Genomic DNA, 26872 nt, shown 5'->3' with positions numbered 1-26872 from the left:
TTTAAGCCATAGAACGTATAAGGTTTATGTATTCGAATCAGTTTGTTTATATTAAAAAAAAAATTTGGTTTTTGTGATAATCTGATATAATATGAACATATATTATTTTGTAAATATTTATATATATAACTTATTCTGTTATAAAAAACGGAATAATCATAAAAGAAAAAAATATTCTCAACAGTGATCAATTTTTCCTTTTGTACACAGCAATAATTGAGACTGAACCGCAGTTCATTGTTCCAGAAAAGGACCGACATAACACTATTATAAGAAAAAGTTGATAAACTGGCCGAACATACATCTTATTTTGTCAACATGCTTTTTTGTTCAATTATCCATATTAGAAAGTCTGTTAGTAGCAAAAAAAAAAGTTAAATAAATAATAGTACACTTTTATATATAGAACATATGTAAAAACCCAAATATAGAATACAATGCAAATAAAATATGTCTATAATAAATGAAAAACAAATATTATCAATAACAGAAAAGGAAAATCATTTTATTTATTAAGTTTTAAGATAGGGAAAATATATTACATTCAAATACTTAGAAATAAAAACAACATTTACTTTTGAAGTACTTAGGCTTTATTCTAAAGCCATTACATAACCCTCAATGTTCCGAACTTTTGGATTAAAATAAAAAGCATCATCAAAAAGAGAAAGAAAAAATAAATTTAAAAAAACACACATACAAAAAATATTATAAATCTATTTTTATTTTTGTACAATGTTTTGCATGAAAAAATGATTGACATATTTAATGTCTAATTACACAAGTCACCTAAACATAGGCAATTAATATTGTAGATACTTAAGAAATAACAACTATTTTGATATTTTGAATAGCAATCAATCAAACTCAAAGTGCACCCCTTTTTGATCCATTAACAAATGAAAATTTACGGTGTTAATCATATTGAAAAAATAATACCAATGAAATGATTTTTTGATGATTTAAATTACTTTGATTAAAAAGGAATTATATCATATGACCTGCATGATAAGTATTAGTTTTGGTATGGTCCCCATAATTCCATTTTTGTACCGAAATCCGTATCTGTAAGTTAGTACTTTTTGATACTTGTTTGGGAAAATATTTAATCAAAAATGTCAAAAGTGTCATTTTATGATGTAGTGATGATAAATGTACTGGCTGCATTACCAATTCATTTGAATAACATTATAAATGTTTAAATACCTTGGTATCACTGATACCAGTATATCGATCAACAATAGTCAATATATCCCATATGGCATATTTAAGTTACTTATAAAAAAGGCTCACAGCTTGCGTTATGATAAAATTTATGTTTACAAAAGTGAGTTGTTTTTATTTATAAATATTGGTTGTTTCTTTAAAGACGACAAAATGGAAGCACAAGAAGACCCCAAATGAGATTGCCAATAATCTCAGGATCTGCTGAACGACCGTGCATATCGTTAAAAAGCGATTTGAAGCCCGATTAACTCTCCCCAGAATGTATGCGCAAGGTTGGGAACAAATAGTAAGAACAAAGATCATGCTTGTGAAAACTCCTCCCTATCAAAAATCTAGTGTGATTGATTTGCAGTTAGGTAAAGAAGTTAAATGTAGGTGAAATTATGCTCTGAATTATCATAACAAATGACTTGAGAGCCAAATCAAGTAGAAGGACGATGAATCATTAGGACGGCTAAAAAGGAAAAGAGGTTTTCCAGAGCCAAGCTTCTTTTGAATGTGTTCAAGAACATGTAGCCTCCCACCTCCCATGATCTTCATCTTTTGGATTAATCCATCTGAGCAAAGGCAGAAAGAACTCCCTGAAACTATCCCAAAGGGTATGTCAGATATTTGAAGGATTGAACACCTCCAGAATGAGAGTCATTGAGGCTAAGGGAGTCCATAACAAATAAGATATGTCGGCTTAGTGAAAAATCAATGGAAATAAATTTAATTTATAAAGTTGTGAAAAACAATTTTCATTGTAAACTTAAATATGACCCATAGAGTAAGTCCAAATTTGAAATGACCATTCAATTTTGTAAAATTATGCTGATTTTTAAGTTGTACATGATATATTTCAACTTCAAAAGGTCGTGGAAATCTTTTCAAAGTATAATAATCTCAATATAATTTAAAAAAGTACGTGAAAATCAGATTTGATAGAAAAAGCTAATTATAACTAGTATGCAACAAGTTCCTACAATTATAATTAGATAACCATTATTTGTTAACTTGTGTTTTCTATTTCAAATAATAATTAATTTAAACAAATATACTATGTACATATATGTAACTTTTGGAAATTACCTATGAGGCCTTTTTATAATTATGTATAGAAAACGCTATAGAAGAAAATATTTGATCGATAAATTCTTACATAACAGTAGTATAGCTTTATTTTTTATGTAACATCATACAATATTAAGAATACACAATTGAAAAAAAAAAAATCAGAATATCTAAAGAAAAATAACTTTGTTCAATATTGAATATTAATTAACAAATAAAATGAAAATATATTATTTTGACTTTTAATCAAATTTTACATTAAGGTACATATATTTATAGATTAAGAGAAATAACACTTTATTATCTTGATAAAAATATAATTCTTAATAAGGAAGAAAAAATAATTATTTTACAAATTATGTTGAAGGTATATTTGAGTTGTTTTTGAAAAGAAATAAAATTAAAGACTAAAGGTTCCAAAAGTAGTATTGGCTTTACTATAAGTAACATCAATGGCATTTTCAATGCTTCAACCAATTTTAGTATGAGTTCGAATATTAAATGACTTAAGATATGCCCTAAATAAATTCTCTCAGCAGAACAATAACAAAAGTTCAACAAAATATACACAATGTCAAAAATTTAATCATACACTTTGTAAATGTCTATTGAAATAATAATTTTGCATAGCTCAAATCAATTAGAAAAAAAGTGACCACAACTTTCAAATACATTTGGCATCTTCTTATTGTCTTGCAAAGATAGTTTATTTATGGAAAGTCTTAAATCAATAAATTATTTCAACCTCATACTTTAATTTGCCAAAATATTTAATATTGTACACGTGAAACTATTTTCGTAACCCTTAGACATGCCTCATTTCTATCCATATTAAATGTACAATTTCATTTAAAAAATAGTGATTACTCTTGTGTATATACTATTAGTATCAAAAGCAAATATGGTTCAAATGCTGCAAATTAGGTATATAGTAAATTAATTCAAATATATCACATATAAGTTTTAAGATGCCAAAAATATAAGTATAATCCATTTTAAAGGAAAAACAGTTCCTTATATCTTTTAGACAGCATGATCATCTTCTTCAACAGATTCATCCAAATTTGTAATAATCGATTTATTTTCTCTATGTTTTGAATCATTTGCTGAAGGTGCTGCTGCGTTGATGCTTGAAAATATTGACTTTTTTGGCTTACTCAGCTCTTGAGTATCAGACCTCGGCTTCATATTCTGTTTTTGAATATGAGTGTTTGGATCCTTTGGTGATCTTCGTATAATAAGACTATTATCGAATCTATGTCTCCTAATTCCAATGGTCTGTAGAAGAACATTAAGAAATTTTTCATCCTTGAAGCAGTAGATGAGAATGTTGATGGAGGAATTCACAACAAGTGCAAAATGATTAATATTTACGAGCATTTTGATCCAGTTGGGCCAATCTTTTAATTTACCGTAGAGTGCCATTTGAAAGCACTCATAGGAATTAATAATGCAGCGAATTGAATGACAAATAAAAAAAACTACAACGATTGTTAAAAGCATCATGGCTACTTTGTGATCTCGTCTCTGATTGGAAGAGATTGCGTTGTGTCGTTTTGTAGCCTGGCTTATTGTACGATAGATCAAACTATTTAAAATGATTAAGACCAACATAGGAATAAAAATCAGAGCTAATGAATTTGCTATTAAAACATAGTCACGAGAATATTCAGGGGATTTTCGTATTTCTGTAGGAATGACTATTGGCTTATCGATTGTGACATTGATTATATCTCCAGTTAGGTCATCAACGTGTGTTGTATTGTGTTGACCTACTTGAGTTGTTAGCTCAAAGAAGTGTGGTATGTTGAAAATAAGAGAAAATCCCATGATAGGTATGGTATAATAAAGATACTGTATATTTGTCGGACGATATCCTTGACAAACAGTCAAATACCTTTCTAGGCTTACTGCTGTAGTTGTCCAAACAGAACCAGTCAGTGCAATTTGAAGTAGAGGAAGTAAAAACGGTAAAAGCCAGGGTCTAACAAAGTTATCGTAATATTCACTTAGAGATGAAAAGCAGAATAATGTTAGAGCAAACACAAGGAATGTAGCATCAAACCCTGCTAGCATCTTGAGTAGATGGCGAAACGTTGGGAGCATCTCCAACTCTTTACTCGAGAGTACTTTGATGGAAACAACATTTCCAATTATGCCAAACAGTCCCAATAAAGCAGTGCAAACCCCTTCTACGAAAAACTTAAAAAACTCCATTCTGTAAGAGAAAAAAAATGATTGGTTTATGAATATCTTAAATAAATTAAACATAAACATGGGTAAATTAAATTGGTGATACTTGCATATATAATATCTAAAAGTTACATTAAACAGTGCATTTTCAGGTCATCTTATAATTATGGAAAGTAGCCCATCTTAAAAGGACACGTAAAATACTGAATTAATTTTATCAGAATAAAAAACTTTTCATCGTTATCTCATCAAATTTATGTGTATTTCATTCTTGAAACCATTTGATCAGTGGTTCTTGAACTATTTAATTTGCATACTAACCGAGAAAATATTAAAATCTCTAAGCTCCAGCACTAATTAGAAAATCTTGATTATGGGGAACACTCTCTATAACCTTTTTTGTTTCCAATACGGATGGAAATATTATTCATTAGGTTATTATTTGGAATTGTTTAAAGCTTCACAGGAAAGAATTTCAATATACCCAATTAACGGTAAAAACACGAATTGGAGAACATTTCATAATCTTAATAGATGAAAACAACTTACAGTTCAAGTTTTTGTATAAGTGAAGTAACACAGTGATAAATACCTTTATTCAAAATTTAACCTGTGTTAAATAATATTTATTATATTAATAAACGTACTATTTTTGATTAAGCGTGCAAATAATGCGTTAATCTATTTATACATGGATGAATACACATTTCACCAACAATTGCCCAAAATAATTCCTTGAATTATAATACTTTTGTTCAGTGATAAAGCAATAAATATTTATTTACATAAATAATGGATAAAGCAAAAATTAATTTGCATATAAAGGAATAAATTATTTTAGAAAATACAATTATATTTTGTTTATTTTTTATTTAAGATACAATTATACATACAATTAAATTAATAATAAAAAATATATATATTCAATGCAAAAGTCATTTATATATTTATAAAATTTATAACATCTTCCATAAACATTTTTTAATGACGCATTACCAAAATTTAATTTTTAAAAAACTTGGAAAAAATGCTGGTTTTATAGCCAAAAATGAGTTGACGTATTTTCTTCCTGTAGGGAGACATAACTCCAATCTAGGGATAGTTCAATGATAATCCTCCTATATCGAAATTATATCACCGTACTAAGAGAATTTAAACGAATTAAAGCAAACGATAGTGGGATGACGCGCCATAAAACATCCATATATTTTATTATCAAACTCTGAATATATGTTTGGACGCTTCATGAAACTTCTATAATATATTACACAATCCATAATGTGTTGTATTAAAAGGGATGCATAATATATGTACCGCCGATATTTAAAAATAACAGAAACCTTGAATAAAATAATTTGATAATCCTGACAATTTGAAGAAGAGCTGTTATTTGAAATGCTGTCTCAAGTTACAGTTTAATTTCACTATTTAAATGGTAAAACTGAATGTGATACCTTCAGTAAGCAACGTCTTATAATATCAGCTGTACAACTTCTTACATCAACATTGTATTTTTCGTATGCGTTAGAGCAAATCAGCTGTTACATTCATTGTTACATTGCGGACATTCTTGTTCGAGAAAATTCTCAATTTCGTGTTAAGTCAACAGTTCCGAATATAAATTAATACAAAATAATATAATATTCCATCCAAATGGAATTTTTTTTAAATTTAATGATTTAAATATATTTCCTTTGGAGTTTTAAATAAAAAAACTATTGACAAAAAATAAAGAAGATTTAATGGTTTTTAAGCCTTTTTTGCACATAAAAATAATATTTTTTACATAAGACATATGATTTACTTACTTCTTTTATACATATCTTCCCATCAAGTAAAAATCACATTTTGTTGAAAAATAAAGCTCATTGAGAGTGATTATGGCTAAATGATTATAATAGTCATAAAAAATTTTAAGTTTTATATAAAGAAGCAACATCCAACTAAGATATTATTCAGATTATTTCAATTTTTAGTTTTATGCATAATGATATTAAGAAATGTTTCTTTTGAAAAGATCTAAAGTATATATTTAATGTGTCCTTCTTTGGGAGGGATGCAGATTTTCTGTCCTACTTATTATTAGATATGTGAAAAGTGGCAAACCCAGTAAGTGTAAAAATTACTTCGATGGAAATATCATAAAAAATGGCATAACTGAGAAACGACATACCTGATGACAAAAATCACTATAAAGTATAGTGCAAATGTTTTTTTTTTACTTTGAATAAAGTAAACTATTTGTATAATGTATATGTAAGACTAATTAGTTCTTAAGAGATATTTTATTTGGACTGCTTCAACCCATTTCCTGCCACAAATTGGTAAAAAAATATTAGATTCTTAAAGTGGTTCTTTATTTGATGCATTTGTAGAAAGACTGCGGAACTTTAAGTGTCTTAAGATGTCTTCTTATTGAACCCATGAAAATCATTGATCCTATTTGTTCATCAACTTAATACTTTAAAAGATGATAATATTGATATATTTCTTTATTTTTCATTGTAGTAGAATTTAATGTGCTGATAATGAATTTTTAATTTGGTGTCTGAACAAAATATGGTTAATTAGCATTCTATTTTACAAAAAAATAGAGGTAGATGGTTTCAAGATTATCAGATGTAAACTAAGTTCGTATTTTCTAAACACAATGTAAGCTACAACCAAAATGGTTTGAAAATTCTCACATAGTATAAACTAAATTTTAAACAATTTGATAGATTAATACGAAAAAAAGAAGTATTCTTTGTCTTTTTTATAAAATTATGAATAATTTGTAAGTCAATAACACCGAACACGTATTTAAAAAGGCGTTAATTATTTCGAATATAAGGTGTCGTATCAAGAAATAAATATGAAGCAAATTGTTTATTAGGGGAATTACAGAAGTATATTAAAGTCTTGAAGTGATAAAACCTTGGCTTAAATGTATGAATTTCAACTTAGGTGAAGGCATTTTTAAATAGTTGCGTAGGATTAAGAAATTCAGTTTGATAGTGTACTGCGTAATTTTTATTCGAGACATCCTCCACCGATTAATTTATTTTTAAGCCCATAGATATATTACCAAAAATATAATCCTTGATTTAATCAGTTCCTTTGTTCGTTGGGGCTTGAATGAGTAAATCTAATAAGCTATCATAATTCTATGTAGCTTTTATCAAAAATATCTAGTCCATTCTCTTAGAGATCTGCAAAATAAGAACATTTATTTCTACAATCCACTTGTATCTTCACATTTCACACTTTTTGATCTCTTCTTTTTTTTTAATATACGGCGCTGAGCTTTATGCTACATTTGTATTTCTTTTAACTAGTAGTCATATAGATCAAAGTTATTAAGTATATACAAATTTACTGATTTAATATTGATTAGCAAAAAAGAATAACAAAATAAAAATATAATTATTGAAATATTTAGAAAAATAAATGATTTATTAAAAAGTAAGGTACTTTTGATGTGATTTTTCTACGGGTTATCGTATTTTTATGACATCATTGACTCTTATTTTTGCACTTTTTTAGTTATCAAATTATAAATATCCTAGATATCCTACTTCAAACTCATTGTTAGTTTAGAGTGTTTATAAACGGTTATTTATGAGAATTAGGTCAAGATCCTCTCTTCTCTTCAGTCGTGTAGTAGTTTGCCTATCAAATTTACCCGTTTTATTTCCTTTTTGAATATACATATCTTATATGTATATTCAAAGTGGGGAAGGGAGTGGTAAATAATTATAATAAGCAAACTCTACCTTCAATCTGTTTCATATACAGGTGTGCGCGTCTAAAACTGATCACTCCTTTAAATTTTAAGCCATGCACATATTTGTGATTTTATTGAGTTTAACCCGGTTTATACTTCGAGGTAAGTGCCTTGACTAGTTATAAATAAAGCTCCAGCAAAATCTAAATAGCAACAGTGAAACAATAGCCGATAATATGGAGAGACGTCGAGTCGCAATTTTGGAACTTTCTGTCCGGGGAAAAACTCCCACTGGAATTACCAAGGTTCTGAACTGCAGCCGCACCACCGTTTACAGCGTGGTACCCAAAGGGACTCCTGAGGCTACCACAAGGCCTCGAAGGTCGGACGAAATGGTTGCTGCCGCGAAAAAGTCTGTCGAGGACAAGAGAGGCAAGGTCACCGTCAACGGCCTCTCCAGTGAGTTCAACGTCAGCAAAAGGACCATGAACCGGCTAGTTAAGAAAGATCTTGATCTTAAGGTCTACAAGAGAACCCCTCGTTAAGCCCTCAAGCCGTAAAATTTAAAGGAGTATTCTGTTTTAGACGCACACAGCCTTATTGAATGTTAATGATTGTTTTTATTTAAGTTATGTTTTCTTCTTAAGTGTTTTTAACCGTATTACAAGAATTTTATCAACCCTTATGTTTCCAATATTATGTTTAGAAGAATAAATAGCTAAATAATATAAAAAAATATAGTTGTATAAAATATGAATTAGGACACGTGTGATTTTGTCCCACAATTACCAATGAAAACAAATTTATTTCCAATGATGTAATCATAATTTTTCATTTAATTTTGACGATAGAACATCTCTTGTTTAAAATAATCAAAAGACATGGATTAATTTGAGGGATTTGTGTTATTTTTTTAACTTCGCGTCTGCTCTTCTCTGAAATATAATTCAAATTGTCAGGGTTACCATGTTCTTTTTTTTCTTTCTTTATTATGTTGGTGGATTATATATATTTTTTCCATTTCTCTCGTTAACGATTAGCTATCTGAATTATCATAATAAAAGTTGAATCTTATTATTGCAATCAACTTATAAAATGATATATAAAAATATTTGAATAATAATACATTTTTTACTTGGGTATATAAATATATAGATATTTATTAATATAAAAGTTGGGTTAGGGCCAAATTAAATCTTAATAATATGTATGTAAAAATGTTTAACTAACTTTTTGGCATATGTTATTAAGATATATAATTTATTCATTGTTCTGCGTCAATATAAGAACAATCCTCAACAAAATCTAGAAAAGAATCCCTTTTTTTTTAAATTCATATATATATAATAACAGCCAATATTTTTCATAGACATATTTGATTCAATTATAGGCTTTTGATCCAAGTTTGTAGCATGATTTAAGAATTCCTATAATTTTTGCTAAAATTTAAGAACTTAATTTGATTTAAATATGTTTATTGACCAAGATATGGTCCTTTCAATAAAAGTTATAAATTTCTTATTTTTATATTGTGACGGTCAATTTTTTCTGGTTTAAATACAATTTGAGGCACCTCTTTACAATCGTTAATAATAATTTATGTATAGAAGTTGCCGATAATTTGACAAAAAATATAAATTTATCTCACACTCAATTTTGTCAAAATCATTCCAGCTTACTATTGTGTTGACGGGACACACGTTTATAGACAAAATTATATTTGCTTTAAAATAGTTTAACTCTCATATCGATTGTAGAATATAAGACGACATTTTCTTAAAAAATATTCCACAAAATAAATATTTTATAGTGGTTATTTACACCAATGGAGATCGGTTTTATTTTTTTACAAAAATTTAACGTTATGTTTTATAATAAGAATATTTATAGTTTTAGGCGGGTAAATATTTATATTATAACTAGGATGATAGAGGAGATTTGCAACTTTTTGAGTTTTTGTTTCAAGTATTTAAAACCTGTTTGAAACTCAAATTTTTATCAACTGGTGGCGAAAAAATCAAAGTTTCGATGGATATTCGTTAAAGCCAAAAGGATGAGAAATTAACAGCTTTACGAGTATTTAACAGCAGACTGTCCAGAGAGCTATAAAAAAAGCTCAGACACACTTTTATTTATAATATTAATTTTGTTGAAATTTTAATATTAATTAATAATTTATACCTTGTTTAATTTTAAAATTCAAAGTGCTCAGATTTTAATGGAGCACTTGGTATCAAGCTTGGTGTTAAGAAAAAAAATGCATCGCCAACTGTAATGGTGAAAAAAAAAATACTTTTTCTTATCTAATAGGTAGCATAAATTATTGATAATGTTTCTATTTAAATTAATATGTGCTTTTCAAATAACATGAAATTGATAAACATGGTTAATTTCATTATTCACTTTTAAACATCCACTATCGGCATTCAATTTCTCGGAGTAATTATGTCTTTTATTTATATATATAGAATATAAAACCACAACAAATCCGCAATATAACTCTCGGTTTTTCATGAACACACTCACACGTAGTTACTAATTACTTAAATGTTTTGTCCTCTATCAAAATTTGTTTATTTATGCCTCCTCAATGATGGTTAACTTTCTTAATGATAACATCAAGTAAAAAAGCTATTGCTGAAAGTAATTCAAAATCTTCATTAGAAAATGTGGAAGGAAAATTTTTATGTTTATTTCATTAAGAAAACTAGTTTTAATTGACACTGGTTAAAAATCAACATTAAACTCAAATTATGAACAATGGATCGATAAAGTTAATTTAATAGATTTGTATTTTGTTATGTCCACGCCAATAAATGCATAAAACGTGTAAACATAGATAATAAAAGTTAATTCAATTTAAGTTATTTAAAATCAGTATATCATTGTTCATATGAATATACGAGAAGGGAGGTCAAACATTTGAAACATGGGACAGTTTCAACAAGTTCTTTATATTAGATATTAAATTTGCTTCATCAAAAAAATGTATGTTACAATTTTATATTATAGTGCAGATTATTGTGAAGTAAATTAGTAAATTTTTTTTCATGAGATAATATACAACTGATTTAGAAGGGAAAAGGTAATTTTTTAGAGGATAAACATTTTGTAAAAAGGAAGGGATTTATAACATATATATCATTTGAATTATTGATTATTTTGAAGTAATTTGTTTTTTAAATGTTCCTTGAATTGTTCAAATTAAGTTGAACTGAGAAGTATTTGTAAAAACTATCTGATCTAGGAATGGCCTTTGAAGTCAATATACACTATGTATAATTATTCTCTAAGAACAAACATTAATTGGACCTACGCACATTTAGTAAAAAAAAATTATCGAGACTCTCAACTCTTCTAATGCTCATTTAGTGCGTAAGATGGAGTTGCACTGACTAAGACACACAAATATTAGTGCATTAAAATTACTCGATCTGATCTAGAAACGTTCTTTGAAGTCCATATACATTCATGATTTATATTTACTTGTTAAGATCAACTATGAACAAACCGTATGCACATTGAGTTCCAGATAATAATTTTTCCTGCACACGTTCTCCAATATTTAATTTTTTTGTTTCAACTTAAACAACGTAAAAACATTTATACTCATATTTAAATAACATTTATTCATGATAATCAATTTTTTTTTATATAAATTTTTTTTTTTTATAGAAAATTTGTGTCGTTAATTACTTTTTGTGGATTAAAATGCACATAAATAAATTCTCATGGCACGCTTATTTAAAAACAAACATAAGTTGCAATACAAGAAACAAAATATATAATAAAGACAACGTATTTCAGTTTTCTTAATCCAAAGAACATATTAAAATTTCTTTGTTTGAAGAATTTAACTAAATTCTAAAGTAATATATATTTACAAACGAATGATTTCATTGAAGTTGTTACAAAAAAAACCCACTTACAATTACGTCATTCTTTATCACTGTTTGATATTGGTAATATAATGGTAGAATGTAAAATATGAGTAAAAACACATATTAAAAAAAATCTAGATTTTATTTATGATGTTTATTAAAGAAAATAATTGTCAATGGAGAAGGGGAAAAAAAGTTAAATATACTATATATAACAAGTTCATTTCCATATTTTTAAATTTCAATTTTATTACATTTATAAGGAAGTAGGATAATATTAGAAAATAAAAAAATCTATTTTTTTATGTTTCAATGTCAGCTATTTTTATTTAGGATGCCCAGTTAATTCAAAATTTATTCCAAAATAAGTTCATTCTGTTTGAGTTTTGTTTCAAAAGTAGTTTATTCCAGTGTTAATCTTCTATACGTTAAAAATAGAAAGCAAACTATTTCATTAACTAAACCACGTGTCACCAAACATCAGCATGCAGGCTAACTATTTATTGATTTATTTTTGTTTATTGCTCTCCACTCATCACTGATAATCATGGAACGCTAAACTTAACTTTTTATCTTTTTTTTGGAGCTTTCGTTCTCGGTAAAAAGAATTAAGCACAATGATTATTCATCCCACGCTGTTTATTCTTTAAGTTATCCACCCCACACTAAATTAAGTTTAATTATCTATTGACTAAACTAATTATCCTTTTTTATTGTGTTCTTTAGTCCCTTGGATAAGACACATTTTTTAACTCTAATTTTTCAATTATTACCAAAGACTTTGGTGGGGGTAAAATCTGTTATATAATTTACATGGTAGTCGTTAAGTATCGTATTTTATTTTTGATGTTCTCAAAATTAGATAAATGGAAATAATTGGTTTTTAAATAGAACTCCTTTAATAGAAAATGTTGAAAATTAGACAACAAAACGAAATAAGTAATAACTGATATAACTAAACAAAAATTAATTAAAAAAAAGATACTGCTATATTAACACATCAACAAGACAAATGACAAATAACTATGGGAATATATTTTCTACTTGATTCTTAATGCACCGAATTTTTCAACAAATTCGGTGCTCCAAAGACGTTTTTGTCTGAACTGGTGTCAAAGTAAATTATTGTCTGATTCTAATTTAAAATTTATTTTATCAATACATTGCTGAGTTCGTCATGTGTGTTTGAAAATTGTGAACACTGACCTATATTAATGTTATTTGTAGTTTAATTTGTTGCATTAATCAGGAAAAGGGAAAATGTCAGCACATAGATTGAAATAAACAAAAAAAAATTGATCTATGAATGGATACCAAAAACTTTCTTCACTATTTGAAGGCACTTAAATTTTATTTTACGTTTTGAGATCGTGGTATGGAACGAAACATTGGTCCAATTGACCTAAAAAAAAGCCACTGAAGACCGAACCGAAAAATATAGTTCTTGGTCCTAGTCTTATCCCTAATAGCTACGTTTCATAAAATATTTCATTTAGATAGTGTACTTATAAAGTTAATATTAAAAAAAGGTAGACCTGCAGGTTTTAAAAAACATAACAAACACTATTATGGATAATGATGATAATTGAGAATATATGTGTAGCAATGCTCATGGCAAAAAATATAATATTTCTTATATAGTAACAGGATCCTGAAATTTCCAGGGACCATAATCTATAAAAAATGGTCTCCTGAAACATTATAAAAACCTAGTACCTATATATACTGTTATAAAGCTATTATTTTATAAAAGAGAAGCGTCTCTTTAACGGATTGTGAATTAAAAAGTTTAAATGAATACTTTTTTAAGGAGAAAAATAATGACTTTCACCAAAAGAAAGTTTCAATTGATAAAGTTTATATCATTAACAAATGTATTTTTATCAAGTATTTTTTTTTTTTTTTGAAATCTTATGTCAAAAATGATTATTATTTTTTTTTCCTTTTGATAGTTTTTCAATGTCTGTGAAACTTTTTTAATTTGTAAATAAAAGTAGCATAAGAATACAATTTTTTTCAACGATAGCGTTGATTTATGATACTTAGTAATCTTCAAAATTCTTTAAGATAAATTGTTTCCCCCCTTAATATTAAAATAACAGCTTTTATTTAACCAAAATGAACGAATTATAACGGAAGATAAATGGTCGTAAAAAAAGTAAATTATCATAGGGGATAACTAAGAAATTTGATGTGTAGTTATACAGATAAAAAAGCTTGGAGAAGAAGGAGTAAATGTACTTTTACAGAACAGTCAATGTCTCCCAATGGTTATGAGTTGAGGGTTATATTGAGAATACTATATATATCAATCTCCTTACCTTTTTTGGTACAATGATAAATTGATAATAATAGCCATTAAATTTAAATTGTAAGCAGAATTTGTCCATTATATCCAACATTTGTCTTTATATTGCTGAAGACAATAAAGATAAAATATTATTAAAGAATCCTATATTTTTTTGCAAATATTAAGTTCTTAATGCGCATATATACATATGCATAATACCTTTTAATGTATGTTATAGGATGTTAATAACTTCTTACTTCTAGGAATATTGAATGAAAACAAATTACTTTTTGTCATCAAGATTTATAGTGTTACTGAATGTAAATTAATTATTGTAACATATCATAGTAAGTAAAAGACGTAATAAATTATCCTATAGGTTACTATTTTAGGCCTAGAAAAGTATCATTTACATGTGTAAAAATAATCAATTTATTGTAATTTGTGCCTTTATAGAATTGCTATATGTGAAGGTATCCTTACAATTTAAAAATATTTGAGAAAAGAACTGTTTAGCTACCATGGTGTTTGATTACTTCAGCTGTAATCACCCTTGAGAGAAATGAAATGAACACAAATCTGACTTCGTATCCAGAAAGAACATAGGCAGAAATTATTATGATGTCAATCTTCAATTCTACTTGGAGTCTAACAAAGACTAGCACTTATAACTTTCTAATTGATACTCAATGTACATTAACACTCTAATGTCCATTGTGCTTATATGTTCCCTTGTCAAGAATGAAAGAATATTTATATCATCTCTGCATAAAAAATATACCCTCACGATATGTTTACAAAAATAAACAGAAAAGTGACAATGTAGCAATATATTTTCCAAAACGATTAACAATATTCTTTAATTTTTGAGGAGATATCATCTAAGTATAAAGTTATCACGAGAACTCATGAAAGACAGATAGTTAGACTGAGGATTTGTTTTGGATTTATAAATGTTAGTTCTTCTTATTCTCAGAGTAGTAGTGAAGATCGACATCAAAGTAATTTCTGAAAACGTCATTGCTGAATATGGAGACAAATTTTTTTTTAAATATCTACATTTATTCCTTTAAAAATAACAGACAAAATTTTTGTAATAGGTTTAAAAACACTTTAGAAGAAAATATGAAATGAAAATAGAATAACTATCAATATTATATATATAAAACAGATGAGCCTCTACAGGCATCCAGCCATACATTTAAACTTTTCCTTGAGAGTATTGATAATTTTATGTACTATTATACATCGTTACAACGAAAAACAAACTGAGAGCAATTGCATAAGTTGTTGTTACTGACACCTTTTGTATCAAACTTTACAAAATCTCCAATTTATCTTCACCGGAAATAATATAAGATACATTAATTACAATGAAAGACTGAGTGTATTATTACAAATAATATTGCCCCTCTAAAAAAATTACTGTAATATCTTCATATAAGATTTTAACTAATATGCCAAAGTAAAGTTTACAAAATTAATTAGTTCTTTTTTCTTCACAATAATATGTTGTATATTATACCATAGTAATATAGGTTTTGTTGTTTAATATACGACAAAAAGAGTATATAAGAACTTTACTCATGTGAAAGTAATATAATCACTAATTAATTTTCTCAATAATCTGCTTTTGTAATGTAATTTTAGTGGCTTTTGATGTTTGCAATTGTCCAAGGTGTCCCTAATCTATTTTTAACAGGTTGATTATATTTTACAGAGACACTAAACAATGCAAAAAAACCTAGTAATTTTAATTAAAATAAAGTATTAATTACCTACAGATTTTGTAATATAAACTCAAACCTGTTCCAACGGTAACCTGATTTAAGCAAGTTGCGCACTAATTTCTTCAGTTCATATGCAGAAATGACATAACTTAAAAAAAACTGTATTAAGTGTGTCCTAACAATACACAGCTAGTGGTCACACAAATTATTACATATATACTATATAGGTTCATATATGACCCTGTTTTTCACAGTTACTGTATTAAACTGACATACACTGTTAAATACAAAACAAAGAAGGAGTTACTTATGCACTAATAGATTGTGATTAATGTCGTGTGCATAACAGTCATTTTAAAAAAAAACTTAATCAACATGGAAAAACAAGACATGTATGAGAACATTGCTAGAGATGTCACCTGCAATCTTAATTATTGCAAAAAAAAAAATCTAATTACCCCGAAATTTCCCCCGTTGCACTCTGTATGCCTAGATACTAAACTATTATAGCTATTATTTTTATATCACACACAATCTTTTCCACAATTAATATGACTATGAAATAAAATTATAATTGCCGATCTATTATAATTATAAATTATATCATATTGACACATCCAACAACGTAACGAATTTTAGATTTATTTTGAAAAATGTAATTTTCTCTATACTTGTAATTCATAAAAGTATTTTAATTTATTTTAACGTGTGCAAAATGGAGTAGTTAAATCAACAATACACAATGAAGCAATCTAATTCTTTTTCTTTTCTTTTTTTTGTACAGATTAACTGAAACATTTAAAAGTGTAGTATATTAAACTTATATTGGAAATGCTACTTGCAATGTCATTACCTTGATGCAACATATTTCAATTTTAATGCATGATCTATTTTTCCCTACACAAATTGTACTTTGAGTAATACCCGGCATTGCTCATAATTTCGGCGTCGACGGACAGACACACTTTGATTTAATAATATAAAGATAAAAATCCTACCCAATTTTTTCTTTTTAATCTCCGTTTTCATAAGCACACTAAACGTAATTACTCCTTACATAGATGTGATCGCCTCAGGGGTGAAAAAATAATGATAGCAGCTTCAGAAGATAAAAAAACATTCATCAGGTTTCCAACAATCAAAATTTATATGAATTTCCTTTTATAATATGATGTAGTGAACCTACATACGCTCGTAACTAAACCCTATTGCACTGAGCTTATTACAAAAACACTACTTGTTCAAAATGTCTCCTTTGAAGATTAACCAACAATCAGACAAAATTTTTTTATTAATATAGAAGATATATATAGCTTTTTTTTTTTTTTTTTTGTGGTACAAAAATTAATATTTCTATTGTTCGTGCTACATCAACCTTGCTAATAGATTTTCTTTGTTAATTTTCAATCAATTTAATTCTTTAATAAACACGTAAGGCAAAAACACCTTGATTAATGATACATATTATTTTAACTTTTTTGATGCATGCTGTTTAAATTTATGAGAAAAAAAATCATCTTTATTTTTGTATATATTTATATTATTTAAATGTAAGTCTTTAATATTTTTGATGGAAATCTTGCACAAGTGATGAAGAAATAACAAAACTATTTTTATATATAAAATAATGCATTATCTTTTTAGCATGTTACAAAAAATAGAAGTTACCATATCTAAGTATTAAATTTTCTGTTCCTGATATTTGATAAATTTTATAGTTTATTTGTTGATATTAACTAAAAAATAAAGGACAGTGAAAGTCATCACACAAATCAACGAAACAATAGTTATCATCTTGAATTCTGATTTGTTTAAAATTATATCCTGAAATATGTATATTTTTAGATTTGCCTCAATGTAAATCATTAAATTTTTAAGGAACCCCATTTTTTTCTCCTTGCTCCGACAAAAGTATCATCTTAAGTTATTTTTTATCAAAGTTGTGTGAATGGGTAAATATATATTAAATTTACATTTTTTGGTTTTGTTATTATTTCAACAGTCTTGTTTTTTTTTCCCTTAAAGTTTATTTTATAACAACAAACAATATCTTGACAAAATAGGCTTACTGTTTGTTTTGTTATTTTAACTAGAGTTGTGTCTACATAAAAATTATCTACTTGGTTCTACTTGACTTGAGTGTATAATTTTTCAATTCGCCTCAAATTCTGAGTTGATTTTTAAATTGGAAAAACCTAGGTCGACTTTATATACTATTTAGTTGACTTGATTTTTATCTATTAACCTTATCACATATTTGGAGTTTCCTGACGCTTTCCCTTAGTGATGTTCTAATCAATCATCAATTCTAATGAGATTTTTCTAATCTATGAGAAGAAAAACTGAATATAAGAATACAAGCTTTACCTAACATAAGGATTAACGCAATGTTTGGATCTTTTTGAAGGATCCTTATAATTTATAGAGTGTACGCTGAAATTATTAAATAAATTTGCAGTGATTTCCTTATTTTTTTGTTGTAGTTAATCAACTTGACTAGATTCTTAACATCTTTTATTTATTCTGCTCTTAAACGACTCTATTGATTACTTAATGACGTTTGATAATGCATTAAATAATGAAATGATTCAAATTATATATAATTAGAAAAATATTATAAATCACTTCTTTAGTGGTTACTATGCAAAAATTATATTGTTTCTCAAATAATTTCAGGTAATTCCTAAGGAATAAATTGAAATCAGCATTTCTATTGTGTTGAATGAATATTATCACATTTTTCCTGAATTGTTAAAATATTTCTTTGTATATTGTTAAAAAGAAGGAAAAAATTTAAAGGTTTTTAGGGTACTTAAAAAAATACTACATAATACCCAAAAAAGAACGATTTAAAAATATGGAAATATATTTTTATGTTAATGCTTTTTAGGAAAGTATTTTATTTTTACCTAAGATCATTATTTCAACAAATATAATGAAGCATTATTATTTAAAATTTACAAACTTTTAATTTTTGTTTATCAATTTTATTGAGTTTGCATATATTTTCAGATATCTACTGAATTAATAAAAAAATAATCTTTAACGGACATAAAGAAAAAGAAAAATAACACTTAATTAATCAAATCATAAATACATATAACCAAATGGTTCATAATTTTCCTTCGGTCAATTATAGTCTTCGAATTCAAATTTATAGGATTAATTGAGATGTCCAATAATGTTTTTTATCTTAAATTCATATGTACATAGTTTTTATGAATAAATAAAAACAATTTTAAAAATCAAGTTGAACAAAAAAAAAAGAATATAAAGTTTTCGAAGAGTTTTCAGTTCCTCAAAGGGATAATGGTGTGTTAAAAAAAAAAAACCCTTTTCCATTCCATATTTCCCCATTTTCCAATTGCCAATTTTTTCTTTGTTACGTTTATCAGATTTTACTCAATATGTCGTTTTTAATAGCCTTATTCTCCAATGTTGCCCTACTTTCTAAAATCACAAGTTTCTTTCGATACAGAAGTCCCTCTATTCTTACGAAAAATGGGTTTATTTCCTTATTTCAATTGTCATCCAATATAGGGTCGTATCAAACTTTCTTATTACATTATTTTCGAAGTTAAAACTAAAAATATCATTTCTTGACACATATAGTACAAGATGAAAATATGAACCTTGCTACATATCAACCATCCATGGCAAATTTTATAAAAAATCTTCCACAAAATTCTCAAATAATTTGAAACGATACATTCTCGAGATTTCATTCTATAATCAATGATGCTGTTTGGTAGCTTCAGTATGGTCTTTAGAAATAAAATGAGGTAAATACTATAAAATCCCTTTATAGTCACTGATATTTCTCTCCGATAAATTGTAAAGTAATTTAAAAATTTAAACAATAAATTCTTAAATAATTTTCGCAGTTTCTTTTCTTATTGCATTCATTTTTATCTTTTTGACTTTGTTCTTCAGGTTTGTTGTGAAAAATCTATTTTTATCCACACAATTTCCAATTTTTCGAATGAGTCGACAATAACCAAACCAGCAAAACTTATAGATATTAAATTTTCGTTCTGTCTGATACAATAATTTGTCTTTTCTCTATTAATTTACAGATCAGATGTATTTTGAAAGTCCTCGTATAGTCACTGTGAATTTCTTTTTTCGTTCATTCTTGAAAGTACCTTTTTTAAAGATATATTTATCGTCAACATAGAATTTAGAGATGTCTCTTTATCACAAAATTCAACTTCAAGAAACTCATAGGTGTGTCTTTTTGTTTCATCAAAGGAGCCAGTGCTAAATTAAAATAATATATCCCCTTCCCGAATTCCTCTTCCACAATAAATTGGCTTAGAATATACTACATCCACAAATTCGAATGCTCCTATAAAAACTTCAAAAAAATGTTTTTTCTAGATTTGACAATAAGTGTTATTATCCCCCTATTTATAACTAAAAGGATTGTCCCTGTTTCGCATTGTGCAATTTAAATCACTGATGTAAAATAAATTGTATTAGAAATAAGATATAGCATATATTTTGCATAATAATAATTAATCAGACAAAACTATTGTTGTCTTCTTTACTTAGTAATAATCCTTTAAAAATAAATTGGTTATTTTTGTCGATGAACTAAAAATCAACCCTAACATTATAAGTATATTACTTATTTTCTTTGAAAAAATATTAACTAAATAAAAGATGCATTTGGTAGAGTGGAAACCTCTCTTTAAAATATTTCTCCCTAAAAATGAACATTAAATTCAGCTATTTATCTCTATTTGATAAAAAATAAGGGTCATTTATGCGTTTTTATTGTTCTGTAAGACTTTGACTTCTGAAAATTCAATTTGAGCTATTAAATTAATTTTTTCCAAAATTTGATATAATATAGTTTTTTTTACACTAAGTGTGACTTTGACCTCTTAAAACCTGTTCTTCTGAATATAAATAATCTTTTAACAAAATTCCGCCAAAATATATTTGTTACTTTTCCTGTAATCTTGCTCACAAACAAACATACAAACCCAGGCACAGCTATAACCTCTGATCAATTCGTTATCGGAAGTAACTAAAGGGTTTTCCATTAGGAGTTATATTTTTGATATTCTAAGAAAACTAGCATTTCTTTTAAATATAAATGATGTTTATTTGAATGTAAATAGTATGCAATAATGGAACACTAAATAAGCTAAATGGCTGCCAGAGGACCATAGGACCGTATCCTTTTTATGACATTTTCAATCACCAAATCGCAAAATGGTTGTTGTACACTCTCAATAGCTTCATGAATTCTATGTTTGAGGTCTTGAATCGACGCTGGGCTGGTGGGATAGACCTTACTTTCACGTAGGCCCAAAGGAAGAAGTAGCAAGGTGTTAAATCACAAGATCTCGGCGGCCAATTGCAATCACCTCTTCGAGAGATAACACGGTCTGGAAACATTTCCCACAAGGAAGAATGGTTTCGTTGCCAGTGTACACGTAGCGCCTTATTGCTGGAAGTAAACGTTGTCCATCCTATTCAGGCCATAAAAAATAATTAATCATCTCTTCATTGCGCAAACCATTCATTGTAACTGTTGCTCAAGTCTCCAAGATCTTTTGATTTAACACTGGAGTATCAAAAGTGCCTTAATTTTACTAACAAAATGACACTTATTTGAATTATAAATCTTCAATTGGTTTCAAAATTATGGTCCATTACGGGTTTTTAAAAATTATGGTCCATTATGGGTTTTTAAAAATTAAAGTGACCTTAACGACTTAATAACTTCTTACTGTTAACCTATATAATCTTCATACAGTACTTTACCAAAATTGGTCTCTAACTTTTTGCATAATAATACAGTCAAACTGACAAATCGTGGGGAAAATATAATCTTTGTTCAACTTCATAGACGGAAATGAAGAAAAAAAGGGAAAATTAATTCATATTGCATCGACACTTAAATAGAAATATCAACAAAGTTGTATATTATTAAAATAAAATATATAACCAATAAGATGCATATTTGCCCCTTAAATAATTTAATTTTTTAATACTGATTAAAGAGGACATTACATAAAAGAGGCTTAAAAATGAAACAATATATTTCGTTTTTCGATATCTGATTTCATAAATTAAAAAAAGAAAAAAATGCTTAGTTAAATTTCTTATCGATTAAAAAAAAAAATACCTTTGTTTTTGATGTATAGAATTTCTAAAAATGCAACTTATGTGGATGCAGATATCAAACTCTTAGAAATTGGGGATAAAAATTTAAAAAATATAATTTAAAAATATACCCACAGATATACTATGTAAGTAAATTCTAGTTAAGCCTCAAGATATTTTTTCTTAACTGATCTGGACCAAAATCTAATAAATATTAAAATGAAATGGTTAAATAAAGGGGCATAGTATAAAAATATCTTCTTTTTGTAAATGGATAGATTATGAAGATAAGTACGTATGTAAAATAACATTTTTCAAGTACATTTTATAATCTAATACAAACAACAAACAGTTCGTCGCCGGAGAGATACTTTTTTGATTGTCAGTTAATATTTATGTCATTTTATTTCCAAATGTCATTTTTATATTCAAACACACAACAGTAGTCAACCCTTTTATATCTTTAGTTTTAATAGGAGAAGGACGTTTACTCTGGTAAAACTTGATTTCCTTGATAAGTTGTCAATAAAACTTTGAAAGTCATATTCCAATGTTCTTTTATAAATTGATAATGCATTCATCATCACCGTATCCTTCCGAATACAAACACAGGAGAGGATAAGTTAGGGTCATTTGATTTCTGCTTTGAAAATCAAAACATTAAGAATATAAACGTGAGCAAATTATTTAGTGCAATTTTTTTTTCTAATGTTAAACACAAAACAACAATATCTTTTTTTCTTTCACTCCCTTCCTACACAGGTAGTACTGGTCAGTCCCCTTCTGACTTTTACTGAAGTGATGTACTGCATGACTTCAGTATAGTAAATCTTGTGGATTTTTTAGCTCCCCGCTTTCGTTTTTTTTCGGATTTGTTAATATGAAGAGGGTATTTTTTTTCTCGATAGTAGTTATTATTTAATTCTTGAGTAGTAAACTTCCTTTCCAAAATAGACCCAATTATATATTTGATGCTGATTGAACATTCGTGTGTGCTCATAAAAGACAGAAAGTTCTAGTTGGACTTGGAGTAGAATTGGGTCTCGAAATTGAAGTAAATATTACTAATGTTCTTGTTCAAGTCCTTTTCGCTCTCCTACCTTGTTACAACTGATTGCAGCTCATTTCCTCTAATAAAATTCCTGCAACTTTCAGGGTTGCAATGTTGATATTCGTTTTTTTTTACACAATTCCGCTCCTTACACAGGGAATACAACGCTCTAGCCTTGGATAGTGTGATCCATTATCAAATTCATCCTCTTTCCACGCCCTCGTAGGTGACAAATAGAATATTATAAAATTATACAAATAGACAATAAAAACACATATAAAAAAATCTAGATAAAAGCCCAGCTACCCCCTCCTCTTACCTTGATACGATATACTACCTATACATAGAGCCTTATTTTATGTCAAGTTTTATCAGAGTAAATCCCCTTCTCCTATTAAAATTGAAGATAAAAAAGGGTTGACAACTGTTGTGTGTTTGGATGCCAAAATGTCACTTTGAAATAAAATGGCATAAATGCACATTTATTGCACAGATCCATCATTTTTAAAACAGTCAAGGTTTATTTGCACTCATATTACTACTTTTGCTATCCTCAACGGCAAGGATTGAAGTTTAAAAGGACTATGAGAGATGGAGGTGAATGAGAGTGTTTTTTTTTAAAACTCTCTTTGTCTTTTGTGCTATCTGATCCTTCCTTGTTTGCAGTGTCACATAAGAAAAAATATTATTTTCAAATTACAGATACGAATTTCTTCAGTAATTGAGTGAATCCAGATATTAAAATTTTGCCATCGCGGATGCAAATATTTTTTAATTACTAAACAAGGATATTAATCTACTTATCTATTAATATTATCATCTACAATTTCCTTACAACTCTTACATAAGTTAAATACTCTATAGGTATGTAACCTGTTTGTAAATTAAATTATTCGACTCATCAATGTAACCAAGCAAGTTCTCCTTGTTAGTTTATATATAGTCATAGTGTACAATAATATCAACAAAAAATTATTTACGATCAAAAGTTTTTAGTAAAACATAAAAAAAAAATAATTGCTAACCATGGATAAACTTTATTTCAAAAAATGTAAGTAAAAATCTGTATACACTCTACAAGATGCCACCAAAAAATGAGATGAATAATTACAGTACTTATAGTAAGGATAATTAAAAAACTAAATGTTACATGGATGGTCAATATATTAATAGTATATTTTTTATAATATTTCTAATGAAAATTATTAATAGATATCTTTTGTTTGGCACATTATAAAGTTCAAATGTTAGTAGTCCAACATTTGGTAATTAAAATGTATTCGATGTTTTTTTTTAGGTCGTACGAGAAGTATAACTTGCAATTTATACAATATTTTTTAACAAGTTGTTACTTGTACATAGTATGTGTTTAAAATTGTATTTATAGAGTAGTAGTATTTTTTTGTAATTTTTTTTTTTTTTTGTATTCCTTCAACTGTTCAGATGGAGTTGCACTAATTAAGTATAAGTAAGCATTATAGCATTAAAATTAATCCATCTGAAATAGATATTGTCTTTAAAGTACATTTACATAAAGTATATTTCCTTTTCTAGGAGCGATCAAGTATCGAACCATTGCACATTGAATTCAAGCAAAAATTTATCTGAAGTACATGAATTCATTGATCTACATCGCTTCATATTTTAATTTTCAAATAAATTTATTTAAAAAAGTATTAAATTTAATATACAGGACATCTATGATTAATAACTTTTTTAATTAGAAACATTTATTTTTATTTTATCTTAACTTGATCTATTTTTCTTAAAAATATATATACTGAACAATTACCATTATTTATTGTCTAGACCTACAAAATAATTATAAACATCTTTAAATAGGACCTTAAAAATAAAACAAGACTTTGGGAAAATAAACAGTATAGAAATTAATCTTAAAAAACTAATAAACTGACAAATTGAGAATATGAAAGCTAGTTGGAACACTGCACGAACTAGAATATTCCTGTGGAATGATGTTATTCTACCAAAGATAACCCATCTGCTAACGAAAACTTCTTCTAAAACCTTTTCCTTTCTAGAGGTAAAAACAAAATAATTACAGGGTGAGGACTCAAAAATCATAATTCTCTTCGAGGTCATCCGGCCCCATATATAAAAGTTTGACAATTTTGTACTTAGTGCCATTCAAAAGAACTGATAAAAAGCTAGTATTTGAAATTAGTTTTGTGTTTGTACGATCCAAAATATACGAGCAACAGGCCATACGGCAAAGGCTGTCCAATCATCTCCACACACAAGTCGATCTCCGACAAGAATATCTTTACAGAAGACGTTGTTGTCAACAGGAGAAGTGTTCGCATCTTAGCTGAATCAAGAGCTCAGATCAAGGGAACCTTCAGGACCAAACATCCAGCTCAGGTCATGGTTCCTCGGCGTCGTGGCGTCCGACGGCAAAAAGATACCTCCCTTCTTCTTCAAGGGCAACGAGAAAGTCAACACGGACGTCTACTACAAGGTTATCAGGTACCATATCTTGCCATGGTTGAATAGCACGTTCCCCAGGGACAACTATGTGTTTATCCAAGACAGTGCTACAGCATATACGTCCAAGAAGGTGCAGCATTTCTGTAGGGAGAACATGGCTACCTTCTGGTGGTAAACATAAGATATATGTCCTCAACCGACGTGAACCCCTTGTACTTCGCTGCTTGGTGCATTTTGGAAGCTAAGACGAAAAAGACTTCTCATCCGAATATCGATACCCTGAGGGCCGTGATCATGGAGGAGTGGAACAACCTATTGTCATACTTCATCCTTGTTCGTCACCGTATTGAAGTCATAATTCAGAATAGAGGTGTACATATTGAATAAAAGGGTTAGAAAATTGTACCAATACTTGCTTCAAAAGATTGCCATAAAAATGGAACAAAATAAATATATGTTGAAGTCGAGACGGCTTTTAAAGTTTTTTCATCTTTGATTCCTGCAACTGTACATGGAAACATAACATGTACGGAGGGGTATGGTGGTCTTGGATATTACGTTATTTTCACGGTAAAAAAGATGATTCGAACTTGTTGGAAATCCTTCTTAAAGGACGAGCTGCTGTTAAATGTGTTTAGATACGAGAAATTCATAAATAACTTTTGGAGAATAACATCCCAAATACTTAGGGAGATTTTTTCGAAGATAATTAAAATAACAGGATGGCAGCAACCTCTCATTAAAAATCATGGACTGTACTTTTTGTCAGATATTTGAATAAAATAGAATTTTTTTAGGTCAGTCAGATTTTAAATGGAACCTAAACTTAACTTACCTCAAGGAATTTGAGATTAAGAGAGTTTTTGAAATTATAAAAGTACGTAGAAAGGAGATTGGACGTAGGGATAGTTTTTTTTAAATTTCATTAAGGGACTACTGACATATTCGGAAATTACATCTTCTGGAATGAAATAAAACACAAATTTATGAGATCAATAAACGACAAAGAAGAATTTATGGGTGAAAGGTTTGTATTAGGGGAATATTACTTGTCATAAACTGTAAAAAACTATACTTTTTTATGCATTGATTTATTTACAGAACCTTAGCAAATACTTTAACCTTTGAAAACAAATAAGGAAAAACACCGGACCAGATATCTGTCCAATTGAA

At 27.7% G+C, this 26872-nt stretch overlaps 1 protein-coding gene across 1 annotated transcript in view; it reads right to left on the bottom strand.

The window, feature by feature from the left end:
- Positions 1–2025: 2025 nt before the first annotated feature.
- LOC121118991 (FMRFamide receptor-like) overlaps positions 2026–26872 on the bottom strand; it is a 72030-nt gene continuing 47183 nt past the window's right edge. The window contains exon 2 of the mRNA XM_040713599.2: positions 2026–4498. Coding sequence (XP_040569533.1) covers positions 3304–4497 — 1194 coding nt within the window. The 5' untranslated portion in view covers position 4498 and the 3' untranslated portion in view covers positions 2026–3303. The remainder of the gene's footprint in view (positions 4499–26872) is intronic.

This window comes from Lepeophtheirus salmonis, chromosome 5 (genome assembly GCF_016086655.4).
Source record: "Lepeophtheirus salmonis chromosome 5, UVic_Lsal_1.4, whole genome shotgun sequence".
NCBI lineage: Eukaryota > Metazoa > Arthropoda > Copepoda > Siphonostomatoida > Caligidae > Lepeophtheirus > Lepeophtheirus salmonis.
The sequence above is the reverse complement of the archived record's forward strand: the minus strand, read 5'-3'. Positions and strand labels throughout refer to the sequence as shown.